The 15,619-nt window shown below is 43.2% G+C and overlaps 1 protein-coding gene and 1 long non-coding RNA gene across 5 annotated transcripts in view; one reads left to right on the top strand and one right to left on the bottom strand.

Moving 5' to 3' along the window:
• Positions 1-15,619, bottom strand: part of DPYSL2 (dihydropyrimidinase like 2) — an 87,056-nt gene that overhangs the window by 34,532 nt on the left and 36,905 nt on the right. For all 4 annotated transcript variants that reach the window (XM_083713579.1, XM_083713580.1, XM_083713582.1 and 1 more), the window contains exons 2-3: positions 11,326-11,414; positions 8,828-9,012 (exon numbers count right to left, since the gene is read on the bottom strand). In XM_083713579.1, the coding sequence (XP_083569705.1) occupies positions 8,828-9,012; positions 11,326-11,414 (274 nt within the window). The remainder of the gene's footprint in view (positions 1-8,827; positions 9,013-11,325; positions 11,415-15,619) is intronic.
• LOC310832275 lies at positions 2,356-5,873 on the top strand. Its single transcript, XR_014558233.1, has 2 exons — positions 2,356-2,493; positions 5,758-5,873. It is a non-coding gene; the product is annotated as an uncharacterized lncRNA (long non-coding RNA).

Raw genomic sequence — 15,619 nt, 5'->3', positions numbered from 1 at the left:
TGCAGTTGCTTATAAAATCAAGTCACACAATTAAATACAATTTTATGGGTGTGCTTTTCTTCTTTAAAATTCAGGTGCCTCATTAGGAACACTGAAAGCTGGCAGTTGCTTTTTAGGCATTCAGGCAGCGGACATTCCCAGCCACACCTGAGGATGCCAGGAACTGAACTTGAGACGGTCTGCATCCTAAATGCTACCCACTGAGCTATGGCCCGACCCCATGCTTAGCTTTCTGATGCTGCTAGGCTACAACTCCCATCTTCCCTGACCATTAGCTATGTTGGGTGGGGTTGGAAGAAACTATAGTTCAACAACATCTGAAGGGAACCATGTTGCCTATCACTGGTTTAGATCTTGAAATGTTCCTTCTCTCCCTTCCCTATCTGCAAATTCCACTGTTTGAGAGGATTGGGAGAAGGGGACCTACAGGGAAAAGTACATTCTCATTCTCTCTCTCCCACTCCCCCCCCCCCACACACACAGACACAGACACAGGCACACACACTCTTAAGTGACAGTATGGAAGCCAGTGCAACTAGAATAAAAGGCAACGGTGTTCCCACTTTGCTCCTTTTAATGTACCATGAGCCAAGAGAGGGTTCAACCTGTCATACCATCATCAACATCACACTCATCTCTTTTAATGGCCAGAATGAATCTGCACCAAGGCCTCCAGTGTAAGAGAGGCATAGACTGCAAACGTAGATATACATAATTTCAACAGCAAGCCTGCTGTGGAAGGATATTCACAGCGTCTGTGGCAGACATGGTGCACACGTCCTAGTAAGGCTGGATGAATCCATCAGTTTCAGTTTCTCTCTCATTTTTCCACATCAGTTTGTACTATTTCTTCAAGAAGGTGCTCATGAAAATTCATTCATTCAACCCTCAATTTAATTTCGAACCAAATCTCAGTGGTACCACTTCCTGTTGGCCAGAGGGAATATATTTTCCAATGCCCTTCCTATCCTGCATGTCAGCTGTTACTGGATTCAGCAATGAACTGCAAAATCCATGGGATTCTGCTCCTGCTACAATATCCTGCAAGACAAACAAGCTCAAGATTCTGTTTTGGACCTGTTGAAAGACGACACAGTGCCTTATCTGGCCTGACATGACACCATAATCTTTGTTTATACCCTCCCCCTTTCAAAAAGAGGCTTCCACCCTCAGTAATCTTTCCTTCTGGACAGAAGCAAGAAGGCATAATAAATCCTATCAACATGACCAGATGCAAAAAGCTTGATGCAACGGGAAAGCATAAGCAGCTGTTTCCTTCTGTGCTAATTGGCAAGCCCCCCCCCCCCCCGGCTCTGCTGAGCAGTACTTTCATCTAGGGAGGAGCCCCGGCAGAATCCCGACATTAAAGCAATCCATAAAATTACTTTAGCTAGGAAAATAGCACTGGAAAGGTGTTTAAGAGGCATTTCAGCTACAGGAGCACACACATACATCTGCAGACAATGCACAACCAGGCTTCATGTTGGTTGTGTTATCACAATGCACTTAAGAGACATGGAGTAAGAAGGGGACGGGGAAACAGATGGGGGCTACACTCTTCAGCAAGTGGCAGGATTATCTGAGGAGTTATTCAGGATTCAGACAAGGCTATTGGGCATGTAACAGTACACATACAATATTTGCCTTTAACACTGCAACACGGATGGGGAACAAGAGGCGCAGGGGCCACCAGGCCTCTCTCGCTCTGGCCCTCAAGAATCTCACTAGACCAGACACCTTTCCCAGCCACACCCATGCCTTCTCAACTACATCCCTCACTGGTCCCACTTTGTACCCTCTTTGAGTAATTTTTGCCTGGCTGGATTGTGACCTTGAACCGCAATGCCTCCTGCTTGCCTGGGCACTAGAAAGGGAAAGCAGGTGGAGAAACTAGCCCACTGTGGAAAGAAAAGGATCCACACATTTTTGCTCTGCACACTTTTTCTATGGAAATGATGAATACCAATAAAACAGGAAAATAATACGTAATGATGTTGTGTGGACAACGCACGAAACCTGCGTGCATGGGCAGAATCGAGTCCACAATAAACTGTTGTGTAACAGCACCCAAAGATCTTTGGGACACCTTAAAAGCAGCAGGTCTCTTACGGCATAAGCCACTTTGACAAATGTATCTCCAATGAATGAACACTACCATGAGCAGGAATGTCACAGCTAATTTGCATGAGTTAATCCCATAAAAGCAATAATTTCCATTCATTATGATGACAGATGACAGGGTATACAATATATTCTTATTGTGAAGTCAGACAGAACAAACTTGAGTCAGCTCGGTTGGGGGGGGGGAAGAAGGGCGTGCACAGCACATGCTGTGCATCTAGAAGGCCCCATGTTTAGTGAGATTAGGAAAGAGCCATGACCAGAGACTGTGGAGAGACTCTGCCAACAGAGTAGGGGGTGCTGCAAAACTGGACCAATAATTTGACTCAGCAGTACATCTGGTAGATTTAGATGAGCAGGAATTCCACGTAGGCGAGTATGCAAAATAACATGCAAGTGAGTGGACTGGCGAAAGAGGGACATTTCTCTTCCAACAGCCCACTGTTTTGTGCTGTTTTCTGAAAGGGATCCTCTTATGATCCTTTAGGGAAGGCAGAGTTGACAAGGTGTATTGGTGCCGCCCCCCTAGCCACTCTGAACCAGAATGGAGAGGGGTGATTTTTGCACCCTCCAGGGATTGCGCCCTTGGCAGGGGCCTACCTAACCAATCCCTAGGTACACCCCTGAGGGAAGGAGCCAAGCTCAGTAGCAGAGAACCTGCTTTGCATGCAGATGGTATCAGGTTCAATTCCTGGAATCTGCAGATGAAACTGGGAATGTCCCATCTAAAATCTGGAAAGCTGCTACCAGTAAGTGTAGACTGATAAAAGGTAAAGGACCCCTGGACGATTAAGTCCAGTCAAAGGCAATTGTGGGATGCGGCACTCATCCCGCTTCAGGCCGAGGGAGCTGGAGTTTGTCCACAGCTTTCCAGGTCATGCAGCCAGCAGGACCAAACTGCTTCTGGCGCAACGGGACACCGAGATGGAAACCAGAGCAGACGGAAATGCCACAGCAGTACCTATTTATCTACTCGTGCTGGTATGCTTTTGAAAAGCTAGGTTGGCAGGAGCTGGGGCAGAGCAACAGGAGCTCACCCTGTCAGGCAGATTCGAACTGCCAACCTTCTGATTGGCAAGCCCAAGAGGCTCTGTGATCTAAACCACTGAGCCGCCCACTGTGTAGACAAGACCAAACTAGTTGAAGCAATGGTGTGACTCGGTATAAGACAGATTCCTATGCTCCTTCTTTGTCTTCTACTGAACAGGCTGGTAGAAGATGTATTTTCTTAGCTGAATAGTTAAAAAGAAGAAATCAGGCTAGGAATTTGTGGGCTTATTTACAAGGTTGGCTTAATATGTTCATATGAATAAATTATGTCGGAAGCAGGGTTTAATAAATTATTTTTTTGTTCATTTGTAATTGTTTCCAATCCTCTTGACTTGTTAAACTTAAGGGGTTGAGTAACACTTTGTAATGTATGGGAAAAGTAAGAATTCGTGTGAGAGGGTGAGCTCCCATTGTTCAGTCATGGTGCTTCGTTGCGCCAGAAGCAGTTTAGTCATGCTGGCCGCATGACCCAGAAAGCTGTCTTCGGAAAAACACCGGCTCCCTCGGCTTGAAAAGCAAGATGAGTCGAATTTGACTGGACTTAGCCATCCAGGAATCCTTTACCTTTTACCTTTTAATATATAGTTACCAGAAAGCAATACTAAAAAGTGTGGGGCAGGGAGGATATCTCTGCATGCAATCCATCTGCCAGTTTTTGTTTTTTTTTATTCCACATAGTTTTGCCAAAGAAATGCTTCTGCAAGTTCAGATAAGTAAAAGTGCAATTATTAAACTGTTTTCATCCCTCAGGTAATAAATAGTAAATGTGGTTATATAACACACATACAAATGTACATCAAATTAAGTTAAATAATTAATGTTTTAAAGTGTGTCAGAGCAGACCAAAAAAATACTTTGGTGCCAGAGGTGTAAAGAGTATCCAGTTTCAATTCTTTCCCATTTGAACAACATGCGATTATTATGAATTTTGTAGAAAAGCAACTAACTCAAGACAATGTCCATAGGACACCAAAACATTGACCTAAATCCAGGATCAGCATCAAACTCAGCATTTACCATATTGGCCCGAATACAAGCCACAGTTTTTTTCCAAATTCTGAACATGAAAACTTAAAGGCTTATATTCAGGACCATATGCCGCAGCACAGCCCCCCCACGGAAGCAGCCCAGGAGCGCAGCTGCGGGCTGCTCGAAAGCCTCCCCTGAGCTGTTGGAACGAAGGGAGGAGTCATGCCGCTTTGCCAGCAGCCTCCCCCTTCGTTCCGACGGCCCCCAGAGAGCAGTCTGAGAGCGTGGGGCAAAGGCGCACAGCTGCTGGAGGTAGAGGGGAAGTGGGGGAAGGCCGCCGGCAAAGTGGAGCGACTCCCTCCCACAGAGGGCAGCCCGGGCACACAGGGCAATAGTGCGCAGCCCACCTGCCGTTCCCAAGCCTCCCCAGAGCTGCCGTAAAGAAGGGGGAAGGTGGGAAGGCCGCTGACAAAGCGGTGCAGCTCCCCCTCCCCAGAGAGCAGCCCGGGAGAGCGGGAAAATAGTGTGTGGCTTATATTTGGGGCTTTCCCCCCCCTCCAATTTTAAACGTGCGGCTTCTATTCGGGTGCGGCTTATATTCGGGCCAATATGGTAAATCTAAGCAACCCTGGAATAATGAAAATAGGAGTGCAAACCTTAGTTACATTTCGTCACTTGTCTAGTGCAAAGCAAACTAAGCCCAGGTTTGAACATAACCCTAAACCAAACCATGGCTTAGCTCCAGGTAGCATGGCAGCGATAAGGAGAGGGAAATAAGTTCTGCAGCCATGGCCTTTACTCCAAAAACCCCCAGTTGCTCAATCCTGCTATGTCAAGGTTTGGCTTAGCACGATGTGTGAACCAGGCCACAGAACGTCAACAGATTATTTTGCTTGAAGCTGATGAAAGGAAGAGTTTGCCAGCTTGAATTTTCAAAGCAACAGAGCTTGAATTTAGATCACCTTACCCCATATGTGCCCAGTCCACTGCTTGTATCTGTATACTGGCACTGTTACAGGTGCCACGGTTGTAAGAAATCAATCTTTTAAATGTGGCAGCACCCACACTTTGGAAGTCCCTGCCTATTGACATCATTGTACTCTTTTCAGCACCTTCGTAAAACATTTCTGTTCAGGCTAGCCTGTGCACACACATAAATGTTGACATGTGTTAATCCTTTTTAATAATAATTAAAATTATCTTTAATTGTTCTTAATTGTTTTTAGTGATAATTTTAATATTCCTTGTAAAACTTTATAGGTCTTATTACAATCAAGCGGCATATACATTTTGTTAAATTATTATGTATTGGGAAGTCAGATTTAAGTTCCCACAGGAAAAATAAAAGATTCTAATTCATGCCTATATACACACACACCCCTCAAATAATGTAAACTATATACGTTTTTATTTAACACTGGAATTAAATTAGGATTGTAACAATTTTAAGATTCATTAAAACAGAGCTATATTTTATGTGCCATATAAAATAGAAAAGGGAAGGGAAATCTGCATGTTTGCCCAGTATCCCTGATTCATTCCAAATTCTGCAGAAATACATATCTTATGATATTTTGCAAGTAACCAAAGGAAACACAATTGATTTTGTTTCACCAGATTTTTCAAAGGTGGAGTCTTTTCAATCTCTGTGTATCTGGAAGGCATAAGTATCACCATTTGCAAAGTGTCAACTTATGGATCACACCTCAATCTGCTAGAGAAATTCAACTGTCTACCACCTTCTGTCTAACATTACATTTTTTCCCCTATATAGTGTCCAGAGGCACAGGTGCCTGGAAGCCCATAAATAGTAACACAAGGGACTAAAAGCAACCTACAGTAAACGGGCAAGTAGCGACAAAAGCCAGCAGCCAAAACAGAGGCTTGCCCTGCAGCGCTTGGACTACAAATCCCATCAGCCCCAGCAAGCATTGTTCAGGGTTGATAGGAGCCATAGTTCAGCGACGGCCAGAAGACACCGCATTGGCCATCTCCAAGCTAAAAGCTGGTCATGGTGAGTAAACAGTTGCTCAGTTGTCAGTGTATCAACTGGTTGATCCCCATTTCAGGTCTGGAGGAAAACCATGAAAATATGCGTAAAGAATCATATATATCAGGCTAGGAACCAAGACCTAGGAACCTGGAGGCCTCTTTATAGGCTAAGGGTATGCAATGTGGACACGGGTGGCGCTGTGGGTTAAACCACAGAGCCTAGGACCTGCCGATCAGAAGGTCAGCGGTTCAAATCAACGCAACGGGGTGAACTCCCGTTGCTCGGTCCCTGCTCCTGCCAACCTAGCAGTTCGAAAGCACGTCAAAGTGCAAGCAGATAAATAGGTACCACTCCGGTGGGAAGATAAATGGCATTTCCGTGTGCTGCTCTAGTTCGCCAGAAGCGGCTTAGTCATGCTGGCCACATGACCCAGAAGTTGTATGCCGGCTCCCTTGGCCAATAAAGCAAGATGAGCACCCCAACCCCAGAGTCGGTCACGACTGGACCTAATGGCCAGTGTTCCCTTTACCTTTTATGCAATGTGGTGTCGCGGGACTACAACCTCCATCAACCCCAGAAATCATGGTCAATGATCAGGGATGGCGGCAGTTGCAGTTGAGCAACATCTGAAGGGCACCATATTGGCTCTACTTAGTATGTACGTCTGACTACAGTGAGGCTCACATGACTGAGCCACACACCCACCCCAGCTGACTTTCCCTTCTTGACACAGCAAATGTGTATGGGGTGGGGGGAGTACAAAACCCTTCCTCCAGCAAGTCTACCCAGACATATAATTTAGTTATGTATAGTTAATTTAAATTTTGTGATGATTTTATCTGTGTTACTATTGAGAGTATTTTAGATTGTTTCTGAATTAATAAGTGGGACACATGTGCATCGGGGGGTGTACAAGGGTGCCAGACCCCACCGCCAACCCTGAAACTATTATCCCCAGATTTTCATTTCAAATGAATAACATTCTAGTATTCTGTAGAACCAGAGATACAAAACAAAATGTATAGGCTCTGCTCGTCTCTAATTGCAAAGGCAAGTGGATGCTGCAAATCAGTACATCTGGGTCAAACCAAGGTCCTGTTTGTGAGGAAGAGGTCATGCGCATACAGCCCTTTCTAATTAATGCTTTCCAATTAACGCTGAATTAGCAGCTGCTAGCGGTGTGGCTAGTGGGTACTTTGATATCTGGGGTCATGAACAGCAGTCTCACTCTTCTCAATGTCTCATCTTCCAGTGTAAATATGCACTGGAACAGCTGCACACATTGGTACAGTTACTTTCAACTCAAGCTCTTTCCATTCATACCTATGGGAGCAGAGTCGGTGGGTGAACATTTATTTCCCAGTTAGCTGCAAAGTGTCTTGGGTCTGGCACTGACAGCCAGTGACCCCCTTTGAAGTTAGGGAAATAATCTGTGACAAGGTTGGAGGGAGCACAGTGTGACTTCTGCCCCTTCCTGGGCATTCCTTGGAACTTTTTATAGACCTGGAGTTGAGGAGCCATGGAAGGTGGCTTAGGAACAGTGAATAATATCAGTCTGACTTGAAATGTTTGGCTATAACATGCATTGGGTTAAGCAATAAATTTTTACTTGACTTGAAAGGTTTGTAAAGTCTGCCCTAAGTGTGGCTGTTCTCTGCTCAGCAAAATCATAGGTTTCCCATAAGGAAGTTCTGCAAATGACAGAGCTGCCTCCTCTTTAATGGATGGGCTGTAATCTTCCCCCTAAGTAAAAGTGACTGCAAACACAACCTGAATCTGCAAATAAAGTTCTCTGATGCCTTCCCAGTAAAATGTGCAAGAGAAACTGTCACCCGCCAGTTGCTGTAGGACTAGAACTCCTTATTATTATTATTATTATTATTATTATTATTATTATTATTATTATCATCATCATCATCATCATCATCATCATCAGGTCTCAGGGCGGTTACAACATAAAATCACAATATACCGTATTTTTCGCCCTATAAGACGCACCAGACCACAAGACGCACCTAGTTTTTGGAGGAGGAAAACAAAAACAAAAAATATTCTGAATCTCAGAAGCCAGAACAGCAAGAGGGATCGCTGCACAGTGAAAGCAGCTTCTGGGATAGCTGCGCAGCCTGCATTCTCTCCATAAGACGCACACACATTTCCCCTTACTTTTTAGGAGGGAAAAAGTGAGTCTTATAGAGCAAAAAATATGGTAAATACAATCCCTGACCACTGGCCATGATGGCTATCAAGCTCAATGTGAACTTGAGCAGAGTCTTGGAGTATTTTCTGTTGGTAGCCTTTTTTACACTATAAAATCAATTTCATGCCCAGTTTCCATTGATCACACCCCTTTATTGATATTTGTAGCTTGTTTCAACCGGAGCCTTTTCCTCATTTGTCCTGGAACCAGCTTGCGTTCTCTCTCTCTCTTATTACAGTGGTACCTTGGGTTAAGAACTTAATTCGTTCTGGAGGTCTGTTCTTAAGCTGAAACTGTTCTTAACCTGAGGTACCACTTTAGCTAATGGGGCCAAACAATTTCTGTTCTCCTCCTGAAGCAAAGTTCTTAACCTGAGGTACTATTTCTGGGTTAGTGGAGTATGTAACCTGAAGCGTCTGTAACCCAAGGGACCACTGTACAAGTATTGGTGTTAAGCCTATTGCATTTATATTTGATAGAGAGCAAGGTCTTACTGATCATAGTGGTGCCTCCAGCAAGGGCTGCTTTTGTTCCTTGGAAGAAGTCATCAGAAGAGGTCATTCCCTGCTCAGGCATCTGGAAGCGAGTGTGGACATCAATTCCTCCAGGGATCACCATCCGCCCATGAGCTTCAATGGTTTTCACTCCCCCTGGAACAATCAGGTTCTCTCCAATTTGTCTGAGAAGAGACCATTTGTGCAGAGTCATACAAAATGCCATAGCCACATGGACAGAGTCAAGCGTATGCCTGCCTTTAGACCTCCAGGTATAGGGTGCTATATAAATTCAATAAATAATAAACTTTCATCAGGTGTCCCGCCAATCATATTTCTAGAACTTTCCAGCAATGCAACTTCTGTGCTGTAACATGAACAGAAGCAGGCTTGAGACAGAAAAAAGTGGTATATAATCAGATTCTTTTTCTCCACCTCTGCTTTGCCATCATTCTCATCGCCCAACAGGAATGTTTGCATTCGTGGCTACACAAAACCAAAAGAGAGGTTGTGTTTGCTTTTCTATAAACTATAGGAGTTGCAACATGGTATACAGTATTATTGAAGCTCTGTGGGATCTAAATTCTAGAAAAACACATCCGTTCCTCAATAGGACAAAAAAAGCAAGCCACATGAAGGCCTTGGTAACAAGTGACTAATAAATCTAAGAAATAATCATTGTTGCAGTTGAATAATGTGTTTTGTTTGCTTTGGTTGAGATCAGAGTAATGTGCGTGCGCAGGAGCCGCTCATTTAACATACTGTAATTAGAATGTAGCCTACTGTACAAATATAACAATCACATTCACTGCCCTACCCACTTTTTCCTCTGGCCCCACCCACCACTGTCATGTGGTCCCTGAAAGGTTCCCTAGGAGGTAATGTGGCCCCCAGATATAGGAGAAACTTAGAACTTTCTGAAAATGACTTGAAACCTTTCAGGTCTTTTCATCCAAGAAGCATATTAAACCAACCTAGACAGTTGCTACCAAACTTCTGCTGTGAACTAATTTGCTCATATTTTAAAGTTGTTGTTGTGTGTGTGTTTGTGTGTGATATTATAATTACATTTCTGTCACTGACTACCCTTACTTTAAATTCTGAGTAAAAGAACAGATGTGTTGAACACGTAGCCAAGATGTGTATCCATGTTCCCTCCTTTCTCCCACGCAAAGAAAATTTGATTCCAAGGAAGTCTGGAACATGTTTTTATTATGTCAGAAAGTATGTGCTGGAAGAAAGTCTCTTAAAACCTGGATCCGACATTGTCAGAATCGCCCTGCTGGATCCAATGGATTTGAGGTGGGGCTCCCAGCCCTACTTCAACAGTGCCATCCTATGCATGCTTACTCACAAGTAAGTCCCACTGAGCTTAATGTAAGTGTGCACCAGATTGTAGCCTAAAAAGCTTGTTCCGCTGACAACCTATAGCTCAGAAACTAAAGTAGGCAAAGCTACTGTCGATTAGGGGATGAGTTTGCAGATAACACTATAGAACAAAATAATAATAATAATAATAATAATAATAATAATAATAATAATAATAATAATTATTATTATTATTTGGACACTGAAGCCAAAAATGCTTAGGAGAAAGGGAAACACCCCAAAGCACACTCAGAGCAGTAGGAAGGGATCAGAGTGGCACAGCAAATGCTTTCCACACAAAGGCTTTCAGATTCAGTTGCTAGCATCTCCAGTTAAAGAAGCCTTCCTGCAACTTGGTGCCTCCACATATGTTGAGAACAACAATTCCCATCAGCCCCAGACAGAACAACCACACTCTCTGGCACCAGGTTGGAGAAGGACAAATTAAAGGAGTTCTGGGAACAAGTGATGGGAAACACTCTGCCTAAGATCCTAAAGAAAACTTCTCCAACCCCTGGTCCCCAGACTCCAGTGAACTGCAGACTCCACTACCCCCAACCTTTGCACATGCTGGCTGAGGACAACGGGGTTGTATCCCAACAACTCAAGGTTGAATGAAGGCTACTCTAGAGCTTCAGCTGATGGATCGGGACCTACCACCAGGCTACAGCTTAATGCAAGGTGGGTCACATTCAAGAATATGGTAAAAAAATAAAAGTAAGAAATGAGTCCTCAAATGAGAGAGAAATGTTGGGAGAGAGGCCACCTCAGCTAGAACACCAAGACTCAGATACTGGGCAGCCCTTTCTCTCTCTCTCTCTCTCTCCACTTCCCTAAAGGCAAGGTGGGTCTTAGGTAGCTTCTTAGGAGAATGGAACCCTATGCCCAGTTTTTAGACAACCCCAGAAAGCTGCCAGTTTTGACCTTTAAAGCATTATATGGTTCAGAACCCAATTATCTAACAAATGACTCTCCCAACATAAACCTACCCGGACCCTACGATCACCAGCTAAGGTTTTAAAAACAAAAACAGAAAAGCCTTGCTGAGTTGTCCTCTGCGATTTCTTTTATGAGATTTTACATTTCTGATATGCAACCCCACTCCCAAAAAAACATTCCTAGGTACTTACTTTATCAAGCCATCTTCCATGTAAATGTCTGCATAGAAAGACTGGTCATCGTTAACAATTTTACCACCCTTGATCAAAAGACGATCACTCTGAAACAAAGAGACATCAAACAATATTTAATTATGGGAAGACAAGTGTACAGTGCCAGATTAAAAAGCTGCGGCAGGATCTCTCTTTGAATTATTCAAAGGCTGTTTCATATAAACAAGTCAGCTACAACACTTTCAACTGGAAAGATGAAATGATGCTTCAGAACCACAGAACCTTTCGTCATTGTGACAACTGAAAAACAGTAAAAATTAGGTTACACAGACAGAGTTTGTATATCTGTTTATTAAGCAGCATCCGCCACCAATTAAAGTCTTTCCAAGATTTGGCTACAGCAGAGCAACATGCTTTAGATGAGGCTTTCCAAAAAGCCTTATTTTTAATTTAGCTGCAAGCTTAGCTGCCTAAAGGCACCATAGAGGTTACTTCACTTGGGTTTGCACTGAGTCAACGGCAAGTAAGGAAACTGACCAAAAGTCTGTTGCCATGGGATTTCCAACACAAACAAGTCCTTTCAGCTCAGTGCTAGAAAGGTTTCAATTCAGGAGATATTTTCTCCCCTCTTATGCAGCTACTGTAAAGTCCAACGAAAACACATCTACAGTCACAAGTTAAGCAGGAGAAGGGAGGGGCAGGGAAGCTGAAAGACAGAGTGACTACATTTCAACCAGATCAAAATGTTTTAATAGTAGAAACAGAAGCGTTTCTAGTATTGAAGCCAGCACACCCCACACTGAAAACAGTGTGTTAAGACATGTTTATTTGCATCCTGTCCACTGTAGATGGCAAGCATGTGACCCTCCAGATCTGTGGCAGTGAACCACTGGTTCACAGGCCTCCCCTTATGTCTTTTGAGGCAGTTTCGCTCAAGCCACGCCCATCTATTTCAAGTGTGAGTAGGAATGATGGAACCTGTCAGTTTAGATTTTTCTGAAGACTATACAGCTGCAAATAAACCGTTTAAAGTGTGTTTTATGTGCAATATACAATGTGACACTAGGTGGCAATGGTGAGCCTTATGGAAAATTCAATGTGTTTTTAAAAACGCTTTTAAAAAGCATTTTCAGAACTGTTTTATATGTGTGTAGATTCCACCTGAATTTCTCCTTTTGTCAGTCTTAAGTACAGTTCACCACATTTCCATGTCAGTTTACAGTTTTTTTAATAAAAAGAATATCCATGAAAACTCATCAGCATTGTAGTGCTATTTTAGCCAGATAGACATGTTTTTTAATGCAATTTGCCTAATACAGACATTTTTGCAAAGCAATTTCCCATAATAGGATGCACTTTTCTACACACAAAAAATATGCATTTTTATGCACACTTTCCCCCAGTGTGCTCATTCCTGGGCTAGAGAATTGCATTGCAAAATGTGGGGAAATGCCAATTTTGATGGATGACTATGTTTCAGTGTTCGTATTGTTTCAGAAAGTGCAAATTAGGTAGATTCACCTTTAAATGTGAATGGAATCAAATTTCTCAGGGAAGCCCAATCAGGGAAACCAAATAAAAGAGTTTGCAAGGACTGGCAATCACTTGGCCACAATTTCAAACAGTGCATACAAAAATGGGTCACCTTCCCTGCCTGGTTGTCAGAACTTCCAATTCCTCCACCCTTGCTGGACTCCCAACCCTTATCAGCCCCAGCTAGCATGCCCAAAGGCCAGGGACAGTAAAAGCTGCGTAGCGCGCGCACACACACACATTGTGATTTGCAATATATCACCATGTCAAATATTATGAAACCATTATCATGATGTGGACTTCCAAACAATTTTGGACATTTTATCAATATGTCACCCATCCCTACCAGTCACCACAGCCAACCATCCGGTTCCACTCTGCCTTAATGGAGGCAGCCCCACAACAGCAGGAGATCGTAGGCAAAGGAAAAGCAAGGATGACTGAGGGTAAATCATCCTTGCAAATTCCCTCCAGGGATGGGGGGAACTGGCTTCACTCGCAGTTTATCTTGGCACCTGGCTCTCGCTCCTGCATCGAATGTGGGGGGCAGGGAGGCGCTGAGTGTAAAAGCACTTTGCCTGATGAAAACCCTTCAATGCCACTATTAAGAAGCTGAGGTTCTCCTATTAATTAGAGCTTCATTGGAATAAATTACTGGAAGAGAAGAGATCACAAACTGCAGAACAAACCAACTGCAAGGACTTCAAGGTCTGAATTTGAGATAAGACTTCATTCAGTGCAAAAGATGGTGGGAGGGGAAGGGGAGCCTACGGTTTCTCTATTTTGGGAGAGAAGCTCTATTTTGCAAAAGGTTTGCAATGGAAACTTAGAGCTGACTCTTCCCCATCCTTTATTATCTATGAAGTGAACAGAGTAATGCTAAGAGGACTTGGAATTTAATTGGAAATATATATCTTCAGCTGGAAGGAAGGATGAAAGGAGTCTGTGAGCTGCCAAGGAACTGATAAGGTTCTTTATTGAGTCATCTGCAGTCTGATAGACCACTCTTCTTCCCAGACTGAGGGGGGAAATGGTGTCAACAGTTTATTTACTGGGACAGAGCGACTTTGCAGCTGTTGTTAAAAGTTCTCAGTGCAAAACAATGAAGCACGAGACAAAGCGATGGAGAAATTTCTGGAATAACAATGAGATGATGGATAATAGCAACAATTGGGGGAAAGAAAGACATAACATCTTACAAGGACAGGACGAAACACCATGGACAGAATAATTGCCACACACAGGAAGAACAAGGATCTAGTTTGAGTTCCTCACTTGAAGTTTTATAAATAATTTAATGTATCAGCAGGAATGGAAGTTATTAATATTGCAGTTGCTGTATAACAGATTATTATGACTGGAATGTACTTAAAATAAATAAGATTTTGGAATGCAGAAATAAAGAAAATTATGAAATCATCAAATCTAGCACACGGGGGGCCACTTTAACTAAATTATATAATTTGCTACTTGAATGGTTGGTATTAATAATTGTATTATAAGTTGGTATTGTTATAATGAGGCTGTTATTGGACTGTAATTAAAAACTAATAAAAAAATTATTATTTTAAAAACCCATCAAGGATGATCGCAGCTGCAGTCTAAAACAACTGGTGAGCACCAAGCTGGGAAAGTGTGATCCAGTCCCTTTGATTTAGCATCTCTAATAATGGATCCCAAAAATAAAACAGCGTACTAATGTGCAACAAACACTGTGGCCACTAATTGCTCCCAGCATCTTAAAAATGAAGAGACTAAACTCAACTGCTTTTAAAGGAAGAAAGAAGCAACCGTGCAGATTAATTGTCTTTGCTGAGAAACCAATAGCTGCACAACAGGAGATCAAGCGAACAGCAACACAAAGCGGGCTGGTTAAAATAAATGCTCATGTGCAAGGTTCAAGCAACTATTACAATCCGAACCTAGGCATGTTTACTGGGAAGTTGTGCTGCTGTTCTAAAGGTTTGCTTTGTTTCTTTTCACAGTAAAGTAGTATATACATTTTGTTGAATGAGTACATAAAATAAAACGTTTTTCCACTTCAGTTTTCAAGGCTTAGGCTCAAGAAGCACACATGGAATTGCAACTTTGAAAGAATGCAAGGTTTTTGCAGATGTTCTAGCTCCACTGTTGGAGGCAGCATGCCTCTAATTACCAGTCGCTGGGAATCACAAGAGGGGAGTGTGTTGTTGTGCTCACGTCCTGATGGTGGGCTTCCCATAGCCACCTGGCTGGCCACTGTGGGAGCAGGATGCTGGCCTAGATGGGCCCCTGGCTGGATCCAGCCGGCTCTTCTTCAGTTCTTAGACACGCCCCCCCCCATGTCCAATCCTTAGTCTTACCAAAGAAACTGTCTATTCCTAACAGAGAAACAGTATAAGCTACCTCCATGGAAGCTGGCCACCTTACAATGAGCTATCCTTCCAAGAGATATTAGAAGAGGAGTGTGACAGACAGCTGAGCCAGACCAGAGTCTGGTGATGCAGTGCCTTGGAATTCCACCAGAGGCTGGAGCATCTCTCCAATTGCTACCAAGACAGCTGGTCAGAGGGAGGTGGACCAGCACTTTGGGAGAGAAAATAAAAGGAGCCGTTTCTGAGGGAGGGTTCAGATAGAGTAGGCTGAAGAGAGAGCAAGTGGAAGAGGAGGAGAGTTGGTTCAGATCTATGCGTGCAACATCCACTCTGAGGAAATTATCTGTAGCCAGAGAAGGAAGCCTCTGACCTTAGATAGAAAAATACTGTCTTGGGAGAGTATTCAGATAGGAGTTAACTGGAGG

This window comes from Podarcis gaigeae, assembly GCF_964106915.1.
Source record: "Podarcis gaigeae genome assembly, chromosome: 15".
Taxonomy (NCBI): Eukaryota; Metazoa; Chordata; class Lepidosauria; order Squamata; family Lacertidae; genus Podarcis; species Podarcis gaigeae.
The sequence above is the reverse complement of the archived record's forward strand: the minus strand, read 5'-3'. Positions and strand labels throughout refer to the sequence as shown.